A 17,884-nucleotide genomic window follows, 5' to 3' on the forward strand; every position below is an offset into this window, starting at 1 on the left:
AGGCTTGCACCGATCCCTGAGCCCCAGGGTGGCCCTCTGGTCAGTATCATTAGCCCTGAACCATCTCCCCCAGGCAGGGGAGAAGCAGCCAGCCAGAAGGCAGATGTTGCTATGGGGGTCTGCCCTCTACCCGGCAGGCAGCGTCACCCAAGGAACTGAGTTTCCCCCACCGCTGTGCTGGGGCTTCCTTCACAAGAGGGGGAGCCTTCCACCCCCCCACGAAAAAGGGCAGAGTTGCAGCAGAGGCAATGCCCCACCCACCCTAGCTCCCTTTTCCTTCAAGAGTCCCAACCAAGCAGGCTCCAGGGACCTCTCCAAGCTACTATGGGGTAGGGGTCTCCTGGCTCGGGACATGCTTCCCATGTGGCGCAGGACAGGCCCTGTCACGTCTGGGGGGCTCTGCTAAGCCTGGGAGCTGCCTAGGGGAGCAGGAGCCTCCTGGGAGTATGACCTCCCTGCTTTCTTTGGGCTTGTGAGGTGCACTCTGGGCCCCAGGAGCTTTCCTGATGGCCTGGCCACCCAGAATCCCCTAGCTCCAAGGGGCTACAGCCCAAATGCAGCCTCTCCTTTGTGTCCTGACTTCCCTCCAGGATCTCTCTCTCTAGGACCCAGGACCCAGGGAGGGCCCCTCCACCTCAGAGATGCTGCTTCAGCCCAGGGCCACGCAAACACACAGAGTACACACACACACACACACACACACACACACTGTGCACACACTTTCACAAACAGTACACAAACACTGCACACACTCACAAACATACTGCAGGGCAAGGGGCACACAGACAGCACAAGCGCCACTGGCTGCCCTAGCCCTTCGCCCCCCCCCGCCCCCCGGAGAGCCCGTCCCGAGCGCTGCTAACTTTTGCTGCCAACACTCCGAGGCCAGCGCCCTCCAGTTCCCGGCCGCGAAGGGGGCGCGATCGTTACCTGAGCACTTTGCCCACGGCCTGCAGGACCATCTTGCAACTCAGGCCGGTTTTGGGGGGCGGGCTGGGCACGGCTCTGTCTCCGACCATGGTCTAGGACAAAGCGCAGAAGGGGCCAGCGCGCAGGGCAGAGCGCAGGGCAGGGGCTCCCTCCCTTCTCCGGCTGTCTGAAAACAAGTCCGACCACATTCACTCCTGCCCGCCTGCCCACCTCCCGCGGGCCCAGCCAATGAGAAGGCAGCCAAGGAAAGGCGAAGCCCCGCCCCACAAGACAAACAGCTGGGCAGAGCCGCAGCCAGGAGCGCTGGGGAGCCCGAGAGCTGCGCAGCACAAGGGCGCAATGTGCGGCCGCCTATCTGGGAGGGGCGAGCCTGGCATTCCGGGGCTGGCCAGGGCCGCGCCTCCGGGGCTGGCCAGGGCCGCGCCACCGGGGCAGGGGAGGGCTGCTTTCGGGCCCTGCAGAGGCAGCTGGCCAGCGGGGCGCCCCACTCTACTGTGGGGAATCCCGTGCTCCCGCCCTGAAGCCCAGCCCGCAGCCCCTGGGCACACAGAGAGGACGGACCGACCCGGGAGCCCGCAGCCAACAGCAGAGGCCCTCTTGGCACGCAGCGCCCGGAGGGCGCAAGGAGATGGCCCCTGGCACACGGGAGGAGCCAGGGGAATGCCGCTGTTACTGTTGATCTCCCATCCCTCAGGTGCCCTCTGGCCCTCCTCCCCCCCCCCCCCCCCCTCCGCCCCGCCCCCACCCCCACACTGCCTGTCTGCTGGCTCCTCTCCCTTTCCCACCTAGCTGCGGGCTGGGCTTCCAGAAGCTCCAGGCACGTCATCCTGCCAGAAGCCAGGAGCCGGGACAGACCTCCCGGGGCCCTGTGTGCCGGAAGCCCCACTGTGTCTCACCATTTCCCGCTAACACACTCCTGGGGCGTCTCTCTGGGTTAGATGGCAAGCTCCTGGAGGGCAAAGGCTCTCTTGGGCCTCTTCTTTTTTTGTATACTCAGCGCCTGCCATCCAGGAGGTGCTTAATAAATGTTTATTAACTGACTGTCCACAAACACGCCGTGTCTCTCCCATCTGCAAAACCCTACTGATCCCTGCTCGCTGCAATCCTCTCTTCCCTCCGCCTTGGGGCTAAACTCTGAGAAAACCGACTCCAACCCAAGCTTCCACTTGACCCCCTTCCAACCAGGCTTCCACCCTCCAATTCCACCCCACCGGGATCTCAGGATCGCCAGATCCAGCGGCCTTTCCTGTCCTCCTAGCTACCGGACCAGGCTGGCCAGTCCTCAGGCTCTCGGCGCAGCAGCCTTTTTACCCACCAGTCCCGGAGGGTGTCCTGGAGGCTCAGCCCTGAGCTCTCTCCTGACTTCCAGGCTCCCATTTCCTTCATATTCAACTGAAATTCAACATGTCCAAAGCAAAAGTTACTATCTGCCCCAAATGTTGTCCTCTTCCTAATTTCCCTATCACTGCCAAAGGCAGCACGAGCACCCCAGTCCAGAGGTCCACAGCTCAAGGGCCACCCTCTGCACCTCACCCTCTCTTCATCCCCGTTAGCCAGTCTCCAGTCTTGTCATTTCTGCCTGGGGGATCTCTTGGCTTCACCCCTCTAGCCCCCTGATCTGCTATGCCCCAGGGGAGGCCCCCATCCCCTCCCCCTGGCCCATGGCAACAGCAGCTGCCGGCCTGCCTGAGCCCCTGCAGCCCACCTCACAAACCCTAGTCAGTCAATGCAACAGTGCTCCACTGCCTCCAAGATCCAATCGAAAATCCTGTTCCTTCTCCTCCCAGGCACTCTCGGATCCAGTGACAGCTGCCATCTCTCTGCTCCTCCCACAAGATGCCAACCCTGGGCACTTTCCCTGGCTGTCCTCCATGCCCAGAACACCCTGCCTTCTGGGTTCCCTCTCCTGATCCCCCTTAATGGCCATGCTTTCCTGCAGGATTATCTCCCTTCTACAGTCTCTAAGTCATTTGCACATAAACCTGGCTGCAGGTTCCCTCATTAGACTGCAAGCTTCCTGAGGGAGCAGTGGCTGCTGTAATCCTATAGGCTGGTAGTGTGCGCAGCCCATATCAGGGCATCACAGCCACTTCCTGATTGGACTTGGGTGTAAGATGGATGTCGTGGCCCTCTGAGCCCGGCATTCATGACTTCTGAAAAGCGCAGCCATCACCGCACGGCTGTCAGTATTTAAAACATGACAAGGTCTGTCTGCCCCATTCAATGCTCTTATCCTTTGAACACCTGGTCAACTTTAAGAGTTATATTTTATTTGCTCTGAATGTATCTGAGACCTTTTCACCAAACTTTTAGGGGGAATTATCTGTTCAGAATATCAGATGAGAAAAGACTGCACTGGAGGCGGGTTCTCAGGCCTCCGCCAGGGGCACAGCCCTTTGGCGCCCTCCCAAGGGCACGGAAAGCCTGTAGGCTCACAAAGGGACTCAGCTGTACTGAAGCATGCTGTTCAGTTGGGTTTTTTTTGGCCGTGGCCAACTCTTCATGACCCCTGGGGGCTTCTTGGCAGAGATGCTGGAGAGGTTTACCATTTCCTTCTACTCATTTTACAGATGAGGAAACTGAGGCAAACAGGGCAAAGTGACTTGCTCAGGGTCACACAGCTAATACATTTCTGAGGCTGGATTTGAACTCAGGTCCTCTGACTCCAGACCTGGCACTCTACCCACCGAATCACCAATATGAAAAGTTACCAAAATATTAAAAGAATCAGTTTGTGGGCTGCAGGTTCAGAACCCCTGCATAAAATGGAAGAAGGGGAGTGATTTTTTTCAGTCAGTTAACAAGCATTTCATACAGAACTGATTATGGGCCCGGTACTGGGCTGAGCACTGTTACATATTAGAGAAATGTAAGCAAGAAGAAGGCCATGGCCTACCCTCAAAGTGCTTACATCCTAAGGGGAGGCAGCGAAATCCAGAGGAAGGGCCTCATTCATGGGCATAGGGGTGGGGGAAGAGTCGGCTCCCCTTGAGAAATGAGTAGATACAGTCCAAGGTCTGGTGCCACAGGGGACCCTGGCTGAGCAGCTACTTCTGAAGGGAGGGCTGGGCTGTAGGAGGGGCTAGGGGGGGCTTGGGGAGACAGGGGTGGGGGGGGGCCCTGGGGGAGAATAGGGGGACGAACTAGACACCACCTTTCCAGCAGTGTATCCAGTGACTTTTGCCCAATGATGCTTCTCCAGGGGGTGAGGATTCCATTTTAAGCATGGATGTTTACGTATTGTGATAGCACTCTCTTAAAAACCAATATTTGCTGGGGCCAAGGACACACATATCGGGTCTTACAACCCTGACTTTCTAGGATCAGGGGAGTAGTGAAACTCTCTCCCAGCCCTGGAGGGACCCTGATGATTCCTCCCACCCACCCAGGACGCTACAGCTCCCTCCCTGAGCCTCCTGCCCACCAGAGAGACAGAGCCTTGGCACGGCCCTCCCCGCGGTCCCCAGCGGGTCACTGCCCTCCCCACCTCCCTAAGGTAGGCTGTGACTGCCACAAACAGCAGGTGGGATGCTGTCCTGGGCCTGCACGTCCAGGAGCACGCAGGTTTACCACCACCCCTGCTTCTCTGCTGTCTCCTAAGCAAACGCTGCTCAGTGAGAGCTGCCACCACCAGCCACAGGGGAGTGAATGGTATTGAGGGGCAGGGCCAGCTCAGCGCTCTGCCTGGGCCCCCAGTGAGCACCCTGGGGCTCCTCTCTCCGAAGCCTCCTCTGGCATTGCTGTCACAGGGCCCAGGGCCACACAAGGGCATGGGGAGGGCTCCCGCAATGACTGTCTGAGGCACTGGGCTCAGAGACGAAAAGACAAACCACAACCTGTTTCCCTGCTGGCAGGGGGCACCGTGCGCAGTCAGGAAGACCTGAGCTCCATCCCAGCCTTAGACACTTACTAGTTGTGGGGCTCCGGGCAATCACTTAACCACTGCCTGCCTCAATTTCCTCATCTATAAAATGGGTATTCTAACAGTGCCACCATCCCAGGGTGGCTGCGAGGGCCCAGAGAGATGCTGATTGTAAAGCACGTGGTGCGGTGCCTGCTGTGCAATGACCGCTACCTCATTTTCTCCCCTCCTGCTTCCCTGTCACAGAGCCAAGCCCCAGACTGGGCTACTCTGGGACTCTCACTGATGACCAGAAGGGCGACAGGGAGGGGTAATGTGCTCCCAATATAAGACCCCAGGGAGCCAAGACTGTCCAGCAGCAGCACGGACCTGGCCCGGTCAGGCCCAGGACCTTGGGCACCACCGCTGGCTCAGGGCTGGGCTTCAGGGCCAAGAACATCCTTAGATCCCCGCTGAGGGTCTGGCCAGCACCAGGCCTGGCACACAGCTGGCTGATGGTACCACCTGCCCAGGCCAAGGGAGGTGATGGCCACTGGGCACTTCCCAGCAGGCTCATGGGCGCCCTGGGTTCCAGACTGACTGGTCACAGTGGCGCCAGCAGAAAGGATTAGATCCGCTTCTCCCTTCACTCCACACCCCCAACAGTAAGGAGATAAGAGAAGGCCACTGTATCAGCGGCCCTGCCCTGTGAGCTCGGCTGATGCCCACTGGCCATTCATCCCATAGTCACCAGATGCCAGCTATTCCAGGGAATGCAGTGTGCCCCAGGAGCGGCCATCTGGGCCCAACCCCCCAGGATTCGTGGAATGGGGACATTCTCGATCACGACCCTCCTGCCACCAAGCTGAAAGGCTGCCCAGGGCCTAGCACACAGGTGACCAGCCAGGGCACTACTGCCTGGTAGTACAGGGACGACTAGCCCCGCTGGCTCACTTCTGGGAATTGCCAGAGACATCTCGTCTGCTAAGAGATCTGAAAGCCAGAAGGCTAAAACGTCCCCATTCCCAAACGAAGGCTGCTGGCCTAACGGCCCTAACGATGGATACTGGCTTGCTAACTCTTGGCTCAGCCCCACAGGCTTATTACTACCCTCTGACCTCACACGCACACACACACACACACACACACACACACACACACACACACAGCTTCTGTTTTCACAGGCTTATGTCAATACTGCCCAGCAAACAGGTCACACACCTCCAGATTCTCGGCCCACTTGGAGAGGGCCCATCTGTGTACAGAGGGAGGTGCTTGAACCAACCTTTTCTATTGGGGGAGGCTGGGGCTGGGAGTGGGTGTGGTGCAAGCACAAGTCCACCGAGCTTCTAGACACAGGACGCTATTGGGAGGGCCTGAGTCCCTTCCCCCTGGGGATCCAGGCAGAGCCAATGTAGCCAGAAAACGCTACGAGCAGATGTCCCAGGGCCCTTCTCCCTTCGGCTGATCGGCCAGTGAAACCCCTAGGGATGACAATACAATCCTTACAACACACGTCCCTGCCTAAAGGAGCGTGGTCTTGGTGGCCCAGGGGTCAGGGTGCTCCGTGCGACGCACTGGCTCCCCCAGCATGGCACCAAAGGGACGATGGGATGGGCTAGGCCGGTTACCGTGCGCTGACCACCACCCGCCACAAAGACTGCTCCCTCAGACAAGACACCACCTGCTTCAGAGACCACAAGAAGGAGAAATGAAGCCTTTCCAGAGAGCTCAGGTGGAAAGTCACCAGAGCTCCTTGACTAAATTCTTTGAATTGAATTTGTCATCTGGGCTTCAGAAAGCCACTTAAATAACAATTTCTTTGAAACTGATTTTTGAATTTAATGAACAGCAGTTGCAGGAAGCAGGGCAGTCCACAGAGAACAAGGACAGCCTTAGGGAAGACGCAAGCCTGAAAGATCCCCATGCAGGAGAGGGGTGGCTGTGCTCCGGGTAACACTCCTGGGGAAGAGAGCCCATGACCAGGAGTGCCAGGGAGGCAGGGCACACCTCCTAGAGGAGGGCTACTCAGCAGGGAAGTGACTGGCTGGAGGGGACCCTCCCTCAGATTTCTACCCCCCCCCCATTCATTCTTTGGCTAAACAAGAAGCAAAAGTAGCTAGCCCAGGAACCACGGAGAGTCTTCCACAAAAGCCTCTGAAGTAGACAGGATCTCTGCATCACTCTCAGGCCCAGCAGAAAGCCCTCACCACAGACACGAGCCTCCTATCCAGACTCTCCCGCCCCATCAGCTTACACAGGACTGAACCGTGGCTACTGGTTCTGCCACAAAATACCACCTTCTCCGTCAGGCATCTGAAGCCCTCCCCCTACGTTCTCAGACTGCATTTATCCTGCCTGCCCTCGTGCAGATTACACTCTAGCCACAGGGGCCAGCTGGCTGGCCGCCACAAAGGGCATCCATCGTCATTCACTGAAGCAATGAAATGGGGTGGAGAGAAGTCGCTTTTCTACAGTAAGGAAGAACATGATGAAAGGCTGAAAAGGGTGGACAGTGGTGGGTCCTGACTGCTCTGAGGGTGAGGTTTGTTTCTGTTGGGGGGTGGAGTGGAATGATTACTTTGGAATAAAACTTTCCGAATTTAATTCTCCCCTTTGAGACTCAACTCAATCAGCCCCAGCTGGTACCTACTATGCACAAGGCAACAGTAATACAAAAGACACCAAACCAAACCCGAAATAAAACCCAGCCCTGGCCAACAAGGAGACACGGTTCTACTAGGAAGAGAGAAGGACGGATGCAGACCTCCCTGTGTGCCAAAGCCAAAGGCTGCGATCAGCACTGGAGAATGCAAACAAATAGCCCCTGCTGTCTGCTGGGATTCTGAGATTTCACAAAGATTTGGAGAGGGCTCTACTCCAACTGGACAGTCCTGCTGACGATCAGCTGGGAGGCACCATGGTCCGGAGGTGCAGATGCAAGGCCCTCAGCACCCAGTGGGAGGACAGAAGGCCTGGTGGTCTCATATGACCCCCTCATCATCAACAGAGTTGGGACAGCCAAGGCCTCCAAGCAGCCAGAGGCCCTGGGAGGATTTGGGCAAACAGAAAAGAAGGGGACAGAAAACATAATTTCTAAGATGGAAACCTCTTACAGAGGCTGATGTGAGATGGAGAGAGGCTATAGATATCAAGTGGGACGCTTCCATCTTATCTGAGAGTTCACAAGGAGTCAGGGATGACTGTTAAGCAAGGATGTGACACAGCCTGCCTTGGGCCTGAGGAAACATATCCCAGGTACAGCTGTACCTCTTAAGATTTTGAAATTGAAGAAACAGAAATGGAGAGAAAATGGAATAAATACAAAGAAACTCAGACTCATCATCTTCCCAGAGATGAGCAGAGCATAATCCTAACATAAAGTCAAGAACCATGAAAAAGCTACTCTGGTGACAAAGAAGCTCAGGACATAAAATCAGAAGACAATGACTTGAAAATATATGCAAGCAAAGCCTCGAAGAAAAATACAGATTGGCTATGTAAGCCCAACAAGAATTCCCAAAAGAGATTTGTTTGTTTTTTAAAGAGATTTTTTAAAAGGGAGAAAATTATTTTAAAAATCAAGTAAAAGTGGCAGAGGGAAAATTGGGATAAAACAAGAAATGCAAGAAAGTTGTAAAAAGAGAACTGGCAGCATAGTAAAAGAGGCACAAAAACACTGAAGTAAATCACTCCTTTAAAATTAGAAGTGGAAGCGAACGACTCCATAAGAAATCAAGAAACAATTAAACAAGGGTAAAATACTAAAGGAAATGTGAATTATCTCTTCAGAAGAAATTGACCTGGAAAATGTTGAGAAGAGATAATTTAAGAATTACGCAACTATCTGAACTCCAAGGTCAAAAAGTAAGGCTAGACATATTTTTAAAAGTTATGAAAGAGAATTGCCTATATATCATAGAACTAGAGGGCAAAGTAGAAACTGAATAGATCTACCAATCACACCCTGAAAGATATATCAAAGAAAACTCCACGAGTATTATAACAAAAAGCCCTCAGGTCAAGGAGAAGATACTGTAAGCACCCAGAAAGGAAGAATTCAAATATGATGGGACCAACAGTCAGGATCACATAAGACTTAGCAGTTACCACTATAAAGAAGTGGAGGGCTTGGTATATAATAGTCTGAAAGGCAAAGGAACTAGGGTTACAACGAAGAATAACACACCTAGCAAAACTGAGTAGAATACTTCGGGGGGGGGGAATGGATATTTAATGAAATGGAGGACTTTCAAGCATTCCTGAAATACATAGAAGTCAGAGTTGAACGGAAAATCTTACATTCAAACACAAGACTCAAGAGTAGCATAAAAAAGTGAACATGAAAGCAAATCATAAAGGACTTAATAAGGTCACACTGTTTACATTCCTAAATGGGGAAATGATCCAGGTAACCTTTAAGAACTTTACCACCAGGGCAGTTAGAAGGACTCTTCTTAAATACACACATAAATGTGAGTCTATTATATTGAGATAATTTAATTTCAAAAGAAAAAATGGAAGGGTGAGAAAGAGGGATGCAATGGGAGAAGGAGGGAAGGGAGAGAAAAAAATAGAGAAAATTAACAGATACATAGAACAGATACATGCAAGGAAGTTTTTAAAATGGAGGTGAAGAGGCAGCTAGGTAGCACCGTGCATAGAGCACTGGCTCTAGAGTCAGGAGGACCTGAGTTCAAATCTGGCCTCAGATACTTACTAGTTATGTGACCTTGGGCAAGTCATTTAACCTCAATTGCCTCCCTACCCCCCAAAAAATTTTAAATGGAGAGGAAACTGGAGGGGTGATGGGGAGGAGACAATGTTTTAACCTCACTCTCATCTGAACTGGTCAAAGGAAGAAAGAAAAATACACACACACACACACACACACACACACACACCAGAATTGGGTACAGAAATTCACTTTACCTAGCAAGAAAATAAGAAGGGCAGACTAGGAGAAGGAGGTTGGGGGAGGTGGGGGAGGGTGATAAGAGGGTGAATAGATATGGATTAAGGGAGGCAGGAGCCAGAAGCAAAACAGACTTTAGAGAAAGGGAAATGATGTTTTAAAGGATGAATATAAAAGTACATAATAGTGGGAAATCTACACTTAGCAATCCTGTAACTATGCATGTCATGTTGGCATATACATAAACTATATCCAACTGCATACCATTTTCAGAAGAGGGCAGGGGAGGGAGGGAGGAAAATTTGGAACTCAAAATCCTGTAAAAATGAATGCTAAAATTGTTCTTGGTATGTAATTGGGGAAAAAATAAAATACTATTTAAATGTGAAAAAAAACCTATGAATATGAGTGGGATGAATTCACCCATAAAGCACAAGTAGATAGCAGAATGGATTAGAAACCAGAATCCAACAATATGTTGTTTATGAGAGACACATTTGAAACAGAAAGACACAGTGTTAAAATAAGGGACTGGATCATAATCTATTATGCTTCAGCTAAAGTAAAAAAGGCAGGTGGTAGGTATGATTTTGGATAAAGTAAAAGCAAAAATAGGCCTAATTAAAAGAGATAATCAGGGAAGTGACATTTTCCTTAAAGATCTATAGATAATGAAGTAGTATCAATACTAAACATGCATATACCAAATGGTATAGCATCAAAATTCTTGAAGGAAAAATTAAATGAGTTTCAAGAGGACATAGATAATAAAATTATAATAGTACCGTGTTTCCCCGATAATAAGACACTGTCTTATTAATTTTTTTGGACAGAAAAACACCAGAGGGCTTATTTTCAGGGGAGGGCTTATTTTAATGAACATTGACAGCAATTTTAATAAACAGGTAAATGTGAACAAAAAAATGTACCTTTATTCAATAAGCAAATCACTGGGGAAGAACAGGATGACGCGCTCACTGCTGCAGCTCTGATTGGATGCAGATCGGAGCACGGCGTGCATTTCACCCGGGCGGGGGGGGGCGGGGACAGTGCATACAGAGGGTGCCATAATGTAGTGTGTAGCACAGGGGATCACCTTCACTACAGTAGCAATCTCAATAGGGCTTATTTTCGGGGGAGGGCCTATTTTAGAGGAATCTTACACAGTAAGGGGAGGGCTTATTTTCGGGATAGGTCTTATTATCGGGGAAAGACGGTAGGTGACCTCAATTTATCCCTCTTCGACCTAGACATATCTAATCATACAATAAAGAAGAAAGAAGTAAAGGAGATGAAAACTATTCTAAAAAAGTTAGATACGACAGACTTCTAAAAAATACTGAATGAGAACAGAAAGATGTATACCTTTTTTCTCAGCTGTCCATGGAACCTTCACAAAAAGTGGTCATGTATTAGAACAACCACTTATAGACAGGCCAAGCCAATATAATAAAAATGACAATGCTATCTAAAATAATTTACTTATTCAGTGCCATACCAACCAAACTACCAAAGAATTATTTTATAGAGCTAGAAAAAATAACAAGATTCATCTGGAGGAATAAAAGGTCAAAACTACCAAGAGAATAAATGAAAAAAAAAATATGAAGAAAGATGACTTCACAGAACCAGATAGCCAATTGTACTATTGAGTGATCAGCATCAAAACAATCAGGTACTAGTTAAAACAGAGCAGTGGACCAGTGGCACAGATGAAATACACAAAACAGAGAAGTAAATTATCACAGCAATCTAGTGTCTGACAAACCCAAAGATTCAGGATTTGGGGAAAAGAAATCACTATTTGACAAAAATTATTTGGAAAAAACTAGAAAGCAGCTTGGCAGAAACTAGGTACAGACCAACATCTCACAGCCCATACTGAGATAAGCCCAAAATGGGTATATGATTTAGATATAAAGGATAATCTCACAAACAAATGAGAGGAATCACCAGTAAGATTTATGGGAAGGGAAAAGTCCATGACCAAACACAAGATAGAGAAGATCACAGGAGATGAAATGCTTAATTTTCTTATTACACAAAATGAAAAAGGTTTTGCAAAAACAAAACCAATGTAGAAAAAACTGTAAGAAAAGCAGGAAACTGGGGGAAAATTTTTACAGCAAGGCCTCGTTTCTCAAATACATAGGGAAGTGAGCCAAATTTATAAAAATAAGAGCCATTCCCCAATTGATATATGAGGATATGAACGGGAAGTTTTCAGAAGAAGAAATCAAAGCTATCAAGAGTCACATGAAAAATTGCCTTAAATCACTAATGGTTAGAGTAGTACACATTAAAACAACTCTGAGATACCACCTCACATCCATCAGATTGGCTAATCTGACAGAAAAGAAAAATATAAATTACTGAAAGGGACATGGGGAAATTGGAACACTAATGCATTGCAGAGCTGTGAACTGGTCTAATCATTCGGGAGAACAATCTGGAATGACGCCCAATGGGCTATGAAACTGTGCCTATCTTTTGACCCAGCAATCCTCTACATCCCAAAGAGATCAAAGAAAAGGGGAAAGGATCCATTTGCACAAAAATATTTATAGCAACTCTCTGCGGTGGCAAAGAATTGGAAACTGAGGGGATGCTCATCCATTGGGGGAATGGCTGGCGAGGTTGTGGTATATGAATGTAATGGAATACTATCGTGCTCTAAGAAATGATGAGGAGGGATGGCCTCAGAAGAGCTGGAAGATTGGCATGACCTGATACAGAGTGAAGTGAGCAGAAGGAGGGGAACAATCTACATAGTAACAGCAAAATTGTAATCAACTGTGAATGACTTAGCTACAGTGACCCACAACGACCCATCACAATTCCAAAAGGCTGCTGATACAAAATTGTATACACTTCCAGATAGAGAACTGATAAGACTCAAGGGGGCAGACTGAAGCATATTTCTTCCTATTTCTCTTACTATTTTTTTCAGAACATGCTAATGCAGAAATATATTTTGCATGACTTCCTATGTATAATGGGTACTGTATTTCTTGTGTTCTCAATGGGTGGAGGAGGAGATTGAAGGAGGGAGAGAATTTAGAACTAAAATAAAATAAGTACCCACCCTGGGAGTAGGCTGTCTTACCCTCTCCTCCAGACTTGGGTCTTACTGACAAAGGTACCCAAGAGATTCAGGGCAAACCACAACCCCAACAAGAACCCTCCAAGATGATGTCAGAATCCAAACACACTCAGAAATTCTGGCAAATACATTCTACTCCCAAAGCCAAGGGCCAAGTTTCCTTTAGGGCTGTATTAGATTTGTAGGAAACAGCCTATTATCCTCAAACAGGACACCATAAAGACAAATATTTCGTACTATTCTTAGGATGTCTTGTCTGCTTCTAAGATAAAAACAGTAACACGGGCCTGTGTGTCCAGGCCCTGTGTCCACTGTCTAAGTCCACACATTTAACCAACTGCTGTATAACTGCCCATTTGGAGACAGGATGCCAGGCTCTCAGAGGGAGAAACATGAGTCAAACCATCATCATGACCATCTCCCCTACCTCCTTTCAGAAGCTGAGAGAGGGAGACCAGGAGGCCCCAGGCATCACAAGCAGCCTAGAAAGCACGCCTGACATGGGCATTTTCTTTATTCTCACAGGAACCTGGACTTCTGTCTCTCCTGCTGACCTGCTGCCATCGGCGCTACAATTCTCCCCCTGGGCTCTGCACAAGACAGACGCCCCGGGCGAGAGACAACGTCCCTGCAGGAAGTGATGCTGGCTACGACTGAGGCCCTATGCCAAAGGGCTGGGGCAGAGAGAGCCTTCCCCACCTTTCCTGACAGAGTTTCATAGGATAAGAAAGCTAATGCCACAATCTTACAGAGAAGGGGCGGCGATGGAGGGAAACGAAGCGATTTACCCAATACCACACACAGGGTCAAAGCAGTAGGCCTGGATCTGGGCTTTCTTACCCACCCCGGAGAAATCAGTATTTGTCCAAGCTTTCCTAAAGTGCCGGGGGTCTGTCCTAGAGACAATTCAGCCCAATTCAATGAGCACTGATTAGGCACCTCCTATATACCAAGCGCCTGTGCGGAGCGCTAGCAATACCAAAGCCCTTGGAGGGGCTCCCTGTCTAACGGGGGAAACGACCTGCAAACAAGGAGGGGGGTGGGATACCCACCCACACCATGCCTATAATATACCTACAACATACACATATACAGGCGTTCTATACATCACATACAGTGTGACAGTGTGTCTTGTGTGTATATATTGTATGTGTGCGACAGAGACAGAGAGAGAATCTGAATCTTCAGGGAGGCATCAGGAAAGTCTCCTCACGGAAGGTGGTTTTCTAACTGTGACTCAGAGAAGATGGGCAGAAGAGGCCAAGCGAGGAAGGTGGCCAGGGAATGTGCCCAGAGTTGGAGGCCGCTATCACTGGGCAGCAGGTCAGCAGGCATGCAGTGGGGACTGGGGCAGAAGAAGCCTTCAAAGCCAGAAGGTGCTGGGCTGCACAGGGCTTGAAAAGCCTGGACTGGTCCTTTAGGAAATCACTCTGGAGGCTGAATGGAGGCTGGGCAGGGGACAGGGCAGAGATGGAGGCAGACAGACCCCCAGTAGATGCTGCAAAGTCCAAGCCCGAGGTGATGGGGCCCCACGCCAGGGGAGAGAGAGGACCTGGACAGGCCTTGGCACCATCTTGAAGGTGACTCCTAGGAAGGGAGCCTGAGGGGCAGGGAGGAGGGGGGAGGGTTCAGAGGGAATGATCATAAGCTCAGTATGGGATATGCTGAAATGAAGATGGCTACTGGAGAGCCAGTCTGAGACATCTGCTAGGCATCTGTTTACAAAAAAGGAAAAGCATTGGCCGACTTAAAAGAGATCAGAATCACAGGGAAGGAGAAAGGAAAAAGTGGAAAGAAACGCCCAAGAAGACCACTCCTGGGCCATGCCCTGCCCCCAACAATCACTCAGACACACACAGACACACCTGGACACACACCCAGACCCACACATAACTCATACTCTCTCCCCCTCCCCTAACCCCTGATGTTGGAGCACCAATCTATAAAATAGGGAGAATGTTAACTTCGGTATGACTGGGTATGGAGTTGGGTGGCAAGGTCTAGGAAGCTGATAGCAGCAAAGCCATCTCCATGGGCAGTAAACATAGATTTCTGGTGCCATACTGTATAAGGATCCCAGAGGCCCAGGGACCAGGGATTATTCCAAAGTGAGGAAACACAAGACATTTTTCCTCTCCTTGTTTGGAGAACAGGAAGTGACCAAGAGGTAAGCCTCGCCCTTCCTTATTTCCGGTCCCTCGGCTGCTTCTGAAAACTTTTGTGTCTGACCTGACCACTGCACACACCTAAGCAGACAGCACACAGAGAGCCTGTTCTTTGAGGCCTTCCGTGCTGTCGGCCCATTCATTACTGGCAGCTAACCAATACATATCCCCAGCATTGGACAAAATTACTCAACATGCAATTTCACCCTTTTAGGTCAAGTGGTCAAATGGGCACTTAAATTTTCAAAAGAGGAATATAAATTATCAAGCACCACACCCTCAAAAGTTCCAAATCACTAATAATAAAAGCAATGAACATTCAAATAACCCCAAGTTTTCTCTCACATCCAGCAAATGGACAAAAATGACAGAAGACCAGGATAGTCAAGGTTTGAGAGGCTACAGGAGGCTAGATAAACATGTGCATTGTTGGTAGGCTAGAGAATTGGTCTGGAGACCAATTGGGAATTCTAGCAATCTCTCCTAGGGATGTAATGGGTCTCAGAGAGGTCAAAGGCAGAGAGAAAGGGTCTTCTCGGACAAAGATTCTATTTTCTGGTAAAAAAGAAGGGGAGGGGAGGGAAGGGACAGGGGAGAACACTTACCAGACGATGAGAGATAATAGAAAATGCAGACGCAGATCAACGTCCACATTGTGATTAAACTCCTAGTCTAGGCACAAGCACAAAGAATGGATGATTCCTACACATGAGTCCACACTCGGATGAGGGAGACCACACCTCCAGCCTGAACGTCAAGTGGACAAGACGATACATCCAAAGCTGCCAGTGGGTTGGGGAAGGAAGGCTTCTTGAAGAAGACAGTCGCTGAGGGGAGCAAGTCCTTTGTGGGCAGGCCTGGGGGCTGACCAGGACAAAGGCTCAGAGGTGGGAGATAGAGGACCATGTGCGAGGAGTGGGGAGTGGGCCAGTGTGGCCTGGTAGGATCCTAGTGTGAGGGAGGAAGACCCAGCTTGGAAATGGCACTGGTTTCTCTTGGTCCTAAAGGATGCCGTGAGCAGCCAGGCCTTGAGCAGAACAGCAGAGGACTGGGCATACACCAGGAGGCGATGCCTCCCTCACCCCGCCTCCCCAGGCTGCCACAAATGTGCCCCAAGTCCCCTCAGGGCAGGAGATGAGAAGGGTGAGGAAGCACACAGGGCCAGGGAAGAAAGGAGCTAACCGGTCTGCGTGAGTCAGTCTGACACCACACATTCCCGGTGACGCGGCTGTCACCCGTCAGGCACTGTGCCAGGCACTGAGGAGACAAAGGAGGGTCAAAATCGACGCCTGCCCTCAAGGAGCTGCCAGACGAATGGAGCAACTGGAGGGGAAGGCTACCAGGAAGGGGGCATTCCAGCTGGGATGGAGATGAGGGGAAGCAGGGAAGCCGTGTGCAGAGGCAGGAAGGGCTTCCTCTTTGATCCCAGGGGGTGGGGCCAAGGGCAATCTCTCAAGGGGACGGCTGGTGGGGGCCAGGCACTGGTTCAGGTAGGGGCTGATGAGGGGTGTCAGTCGGGTCCCAGGAGAATGACCTCGAGGCTGCGAGCCCAGGGAAGGGGGTTGTGAGGAAAGCTGTCTAATAAGAAGATGGAGATGTGAGGCTAGAGCTGGAAAAACAGGATCGACAGCAGCAGCTGGATGGTGCAGAGGCCAGGATGTCCTGAATTCAAATCACGACTCAGATGCTAGCCATGTGACCTTGGGCAAGTCCCTTCACCTGTCTGCCTCATTCCCTCATCCGTACAATGGGCTGGAGAAGGAAATGGCGAGCAAGAAAGCCCCAGGGGCCACCGACAGTTGACTGAACAAGATCCTGTTCCTAAGTAGCAAATGGTCTTTTCTAATCTTAACTCCCTCCAAAATCTAATCCTGACCCTGATCTCCTGTGCCCGCAGCCATGCCAAGAGCAGGCAGGGCCAGCAGGACCGGCAGGGCCCTCTGTCCCTGAAAGCTATGTCACCGACCCACTAGAGAAGGCGGTGTGGATGAGGCCGGATGAGGCCAGCGGCAGCAGCCCGGGCCACAGAGCCAACCTGAGTCAGGACGAGCCCAGGTGATACAATTCAACAGGACGTTCTCGTGTCAGTTCAATCCAACCAACATTTATTAAACACCTGAGGTATACAGGACTGGGATAGGACCTTGGGAGCTCCCTGACCTGCTCGGGTCACCGCTCTGGTTTTTTCCGAGGGGAAAAGAAAAGTTAGTCCAAGGACCTGGAACAGCTCCCATCTCCATCACTCACTGACTAGGTGACCCTTGTTCTAAGGGCCTCTTCCATTGATGTCAACAACAACCCTTTTCAAACGCACAGGGATCTTTTAATGAGGAGGCCTGGGGGGTCTGCAGAACCCCTGTGTGTCCCTTTAGTCCACCATTTCTTGACTTTCGGGGTGGCCCCAAAAAGGAACATGCTGCTGACAGCTGGAGAGCCTTTGTGTCTGGAGTTCTTCAAGAAAAGAATGGAAGACTGTCCTTCTGTCACTCACAGAAGGGGCTAAGCTAGAATGTCATCCAAAGTACCTTTCCCAGGCACAAGTGTGTATTCTTTCTCAGACTGAACTGCTGCTGCCCAGCGGCTACCCCAGCAAAGAGAAGGCTCAGGGCTCAGGGGAGCTGCGCCTAAAGTCCCAGAGCCGAGAACAGCAGCATGGGAAAGGACGCTCACAGGCTGCCACTTTTCAGGTCCAATGGAAGAGCTGTGCTGAGTGTTCTCCCTCCTTCCTTCCCTCCTTCCTTCCTTCCTTACTCTCTTTCCCTCGCTTATTCTCCTTCGCTCTCTTCTTCTCTCCTCTCTCTTCTCTCTCTCCCATTCTCACTCTCTTCTAACACATGCATGGTTCTACTGACTAGCCACTAAGATGACTGGCCCTGGGTTGGAGGGGGGTGGCTGAGCCCCCCAAGCCAGGTTTTGAGGGTCCCAGGAGG

The 17,884-nt window shown here is 50.6% G+C and overlaps 1 protein-coding gene across 2 annotated transcripts in view; it reads right to left on the bottom strand.

Annotated features, from left to right (window-relative positions):
* The window catches only part of MOB2 (MOB kinase activator 2), a 73,076-nt gene that overhangs the window by 29,482 nt on the left and 25,710 nt on the right, over positions 1 to 17,884 (bottom strand). Inside the window, exon 1 of one of the 2 annotated variants that reach the window (XM_069107331.1) lies at positions 931 to 1,132. The exons of the other annotated variant lie outside the window; for it this stretch is intronic. Coding sequence (XP_068963432.1) covers positions 931 to 1,019 — 89 coding nt within the window. The 5' untranslated portion in view covers positions 1,020 to 1,132. Of the gene's footprint in view, positions 1 to 930; positions 1,133 to 17,884 lie in introns of those variants that run through there. 2 annotated transcript variants of the gene reach the window in all.

Source organism: Petaurus breviceps, unplaced genomic scaffold (assembly GCF_028583685.1).
Source record: "Petaurus breviceps papuanus isolate PSGF00001 unplaced genomic scaffold, PetGlider_PUasm1.0 89917, whole genome shotgun sequence".
Taxonomy (NCBI): Eukaryota; Metazoa; Chordata; class Mammalia; order Diprotodontia; family Petauridae; genus Petaurus; species Petaurus breviceps.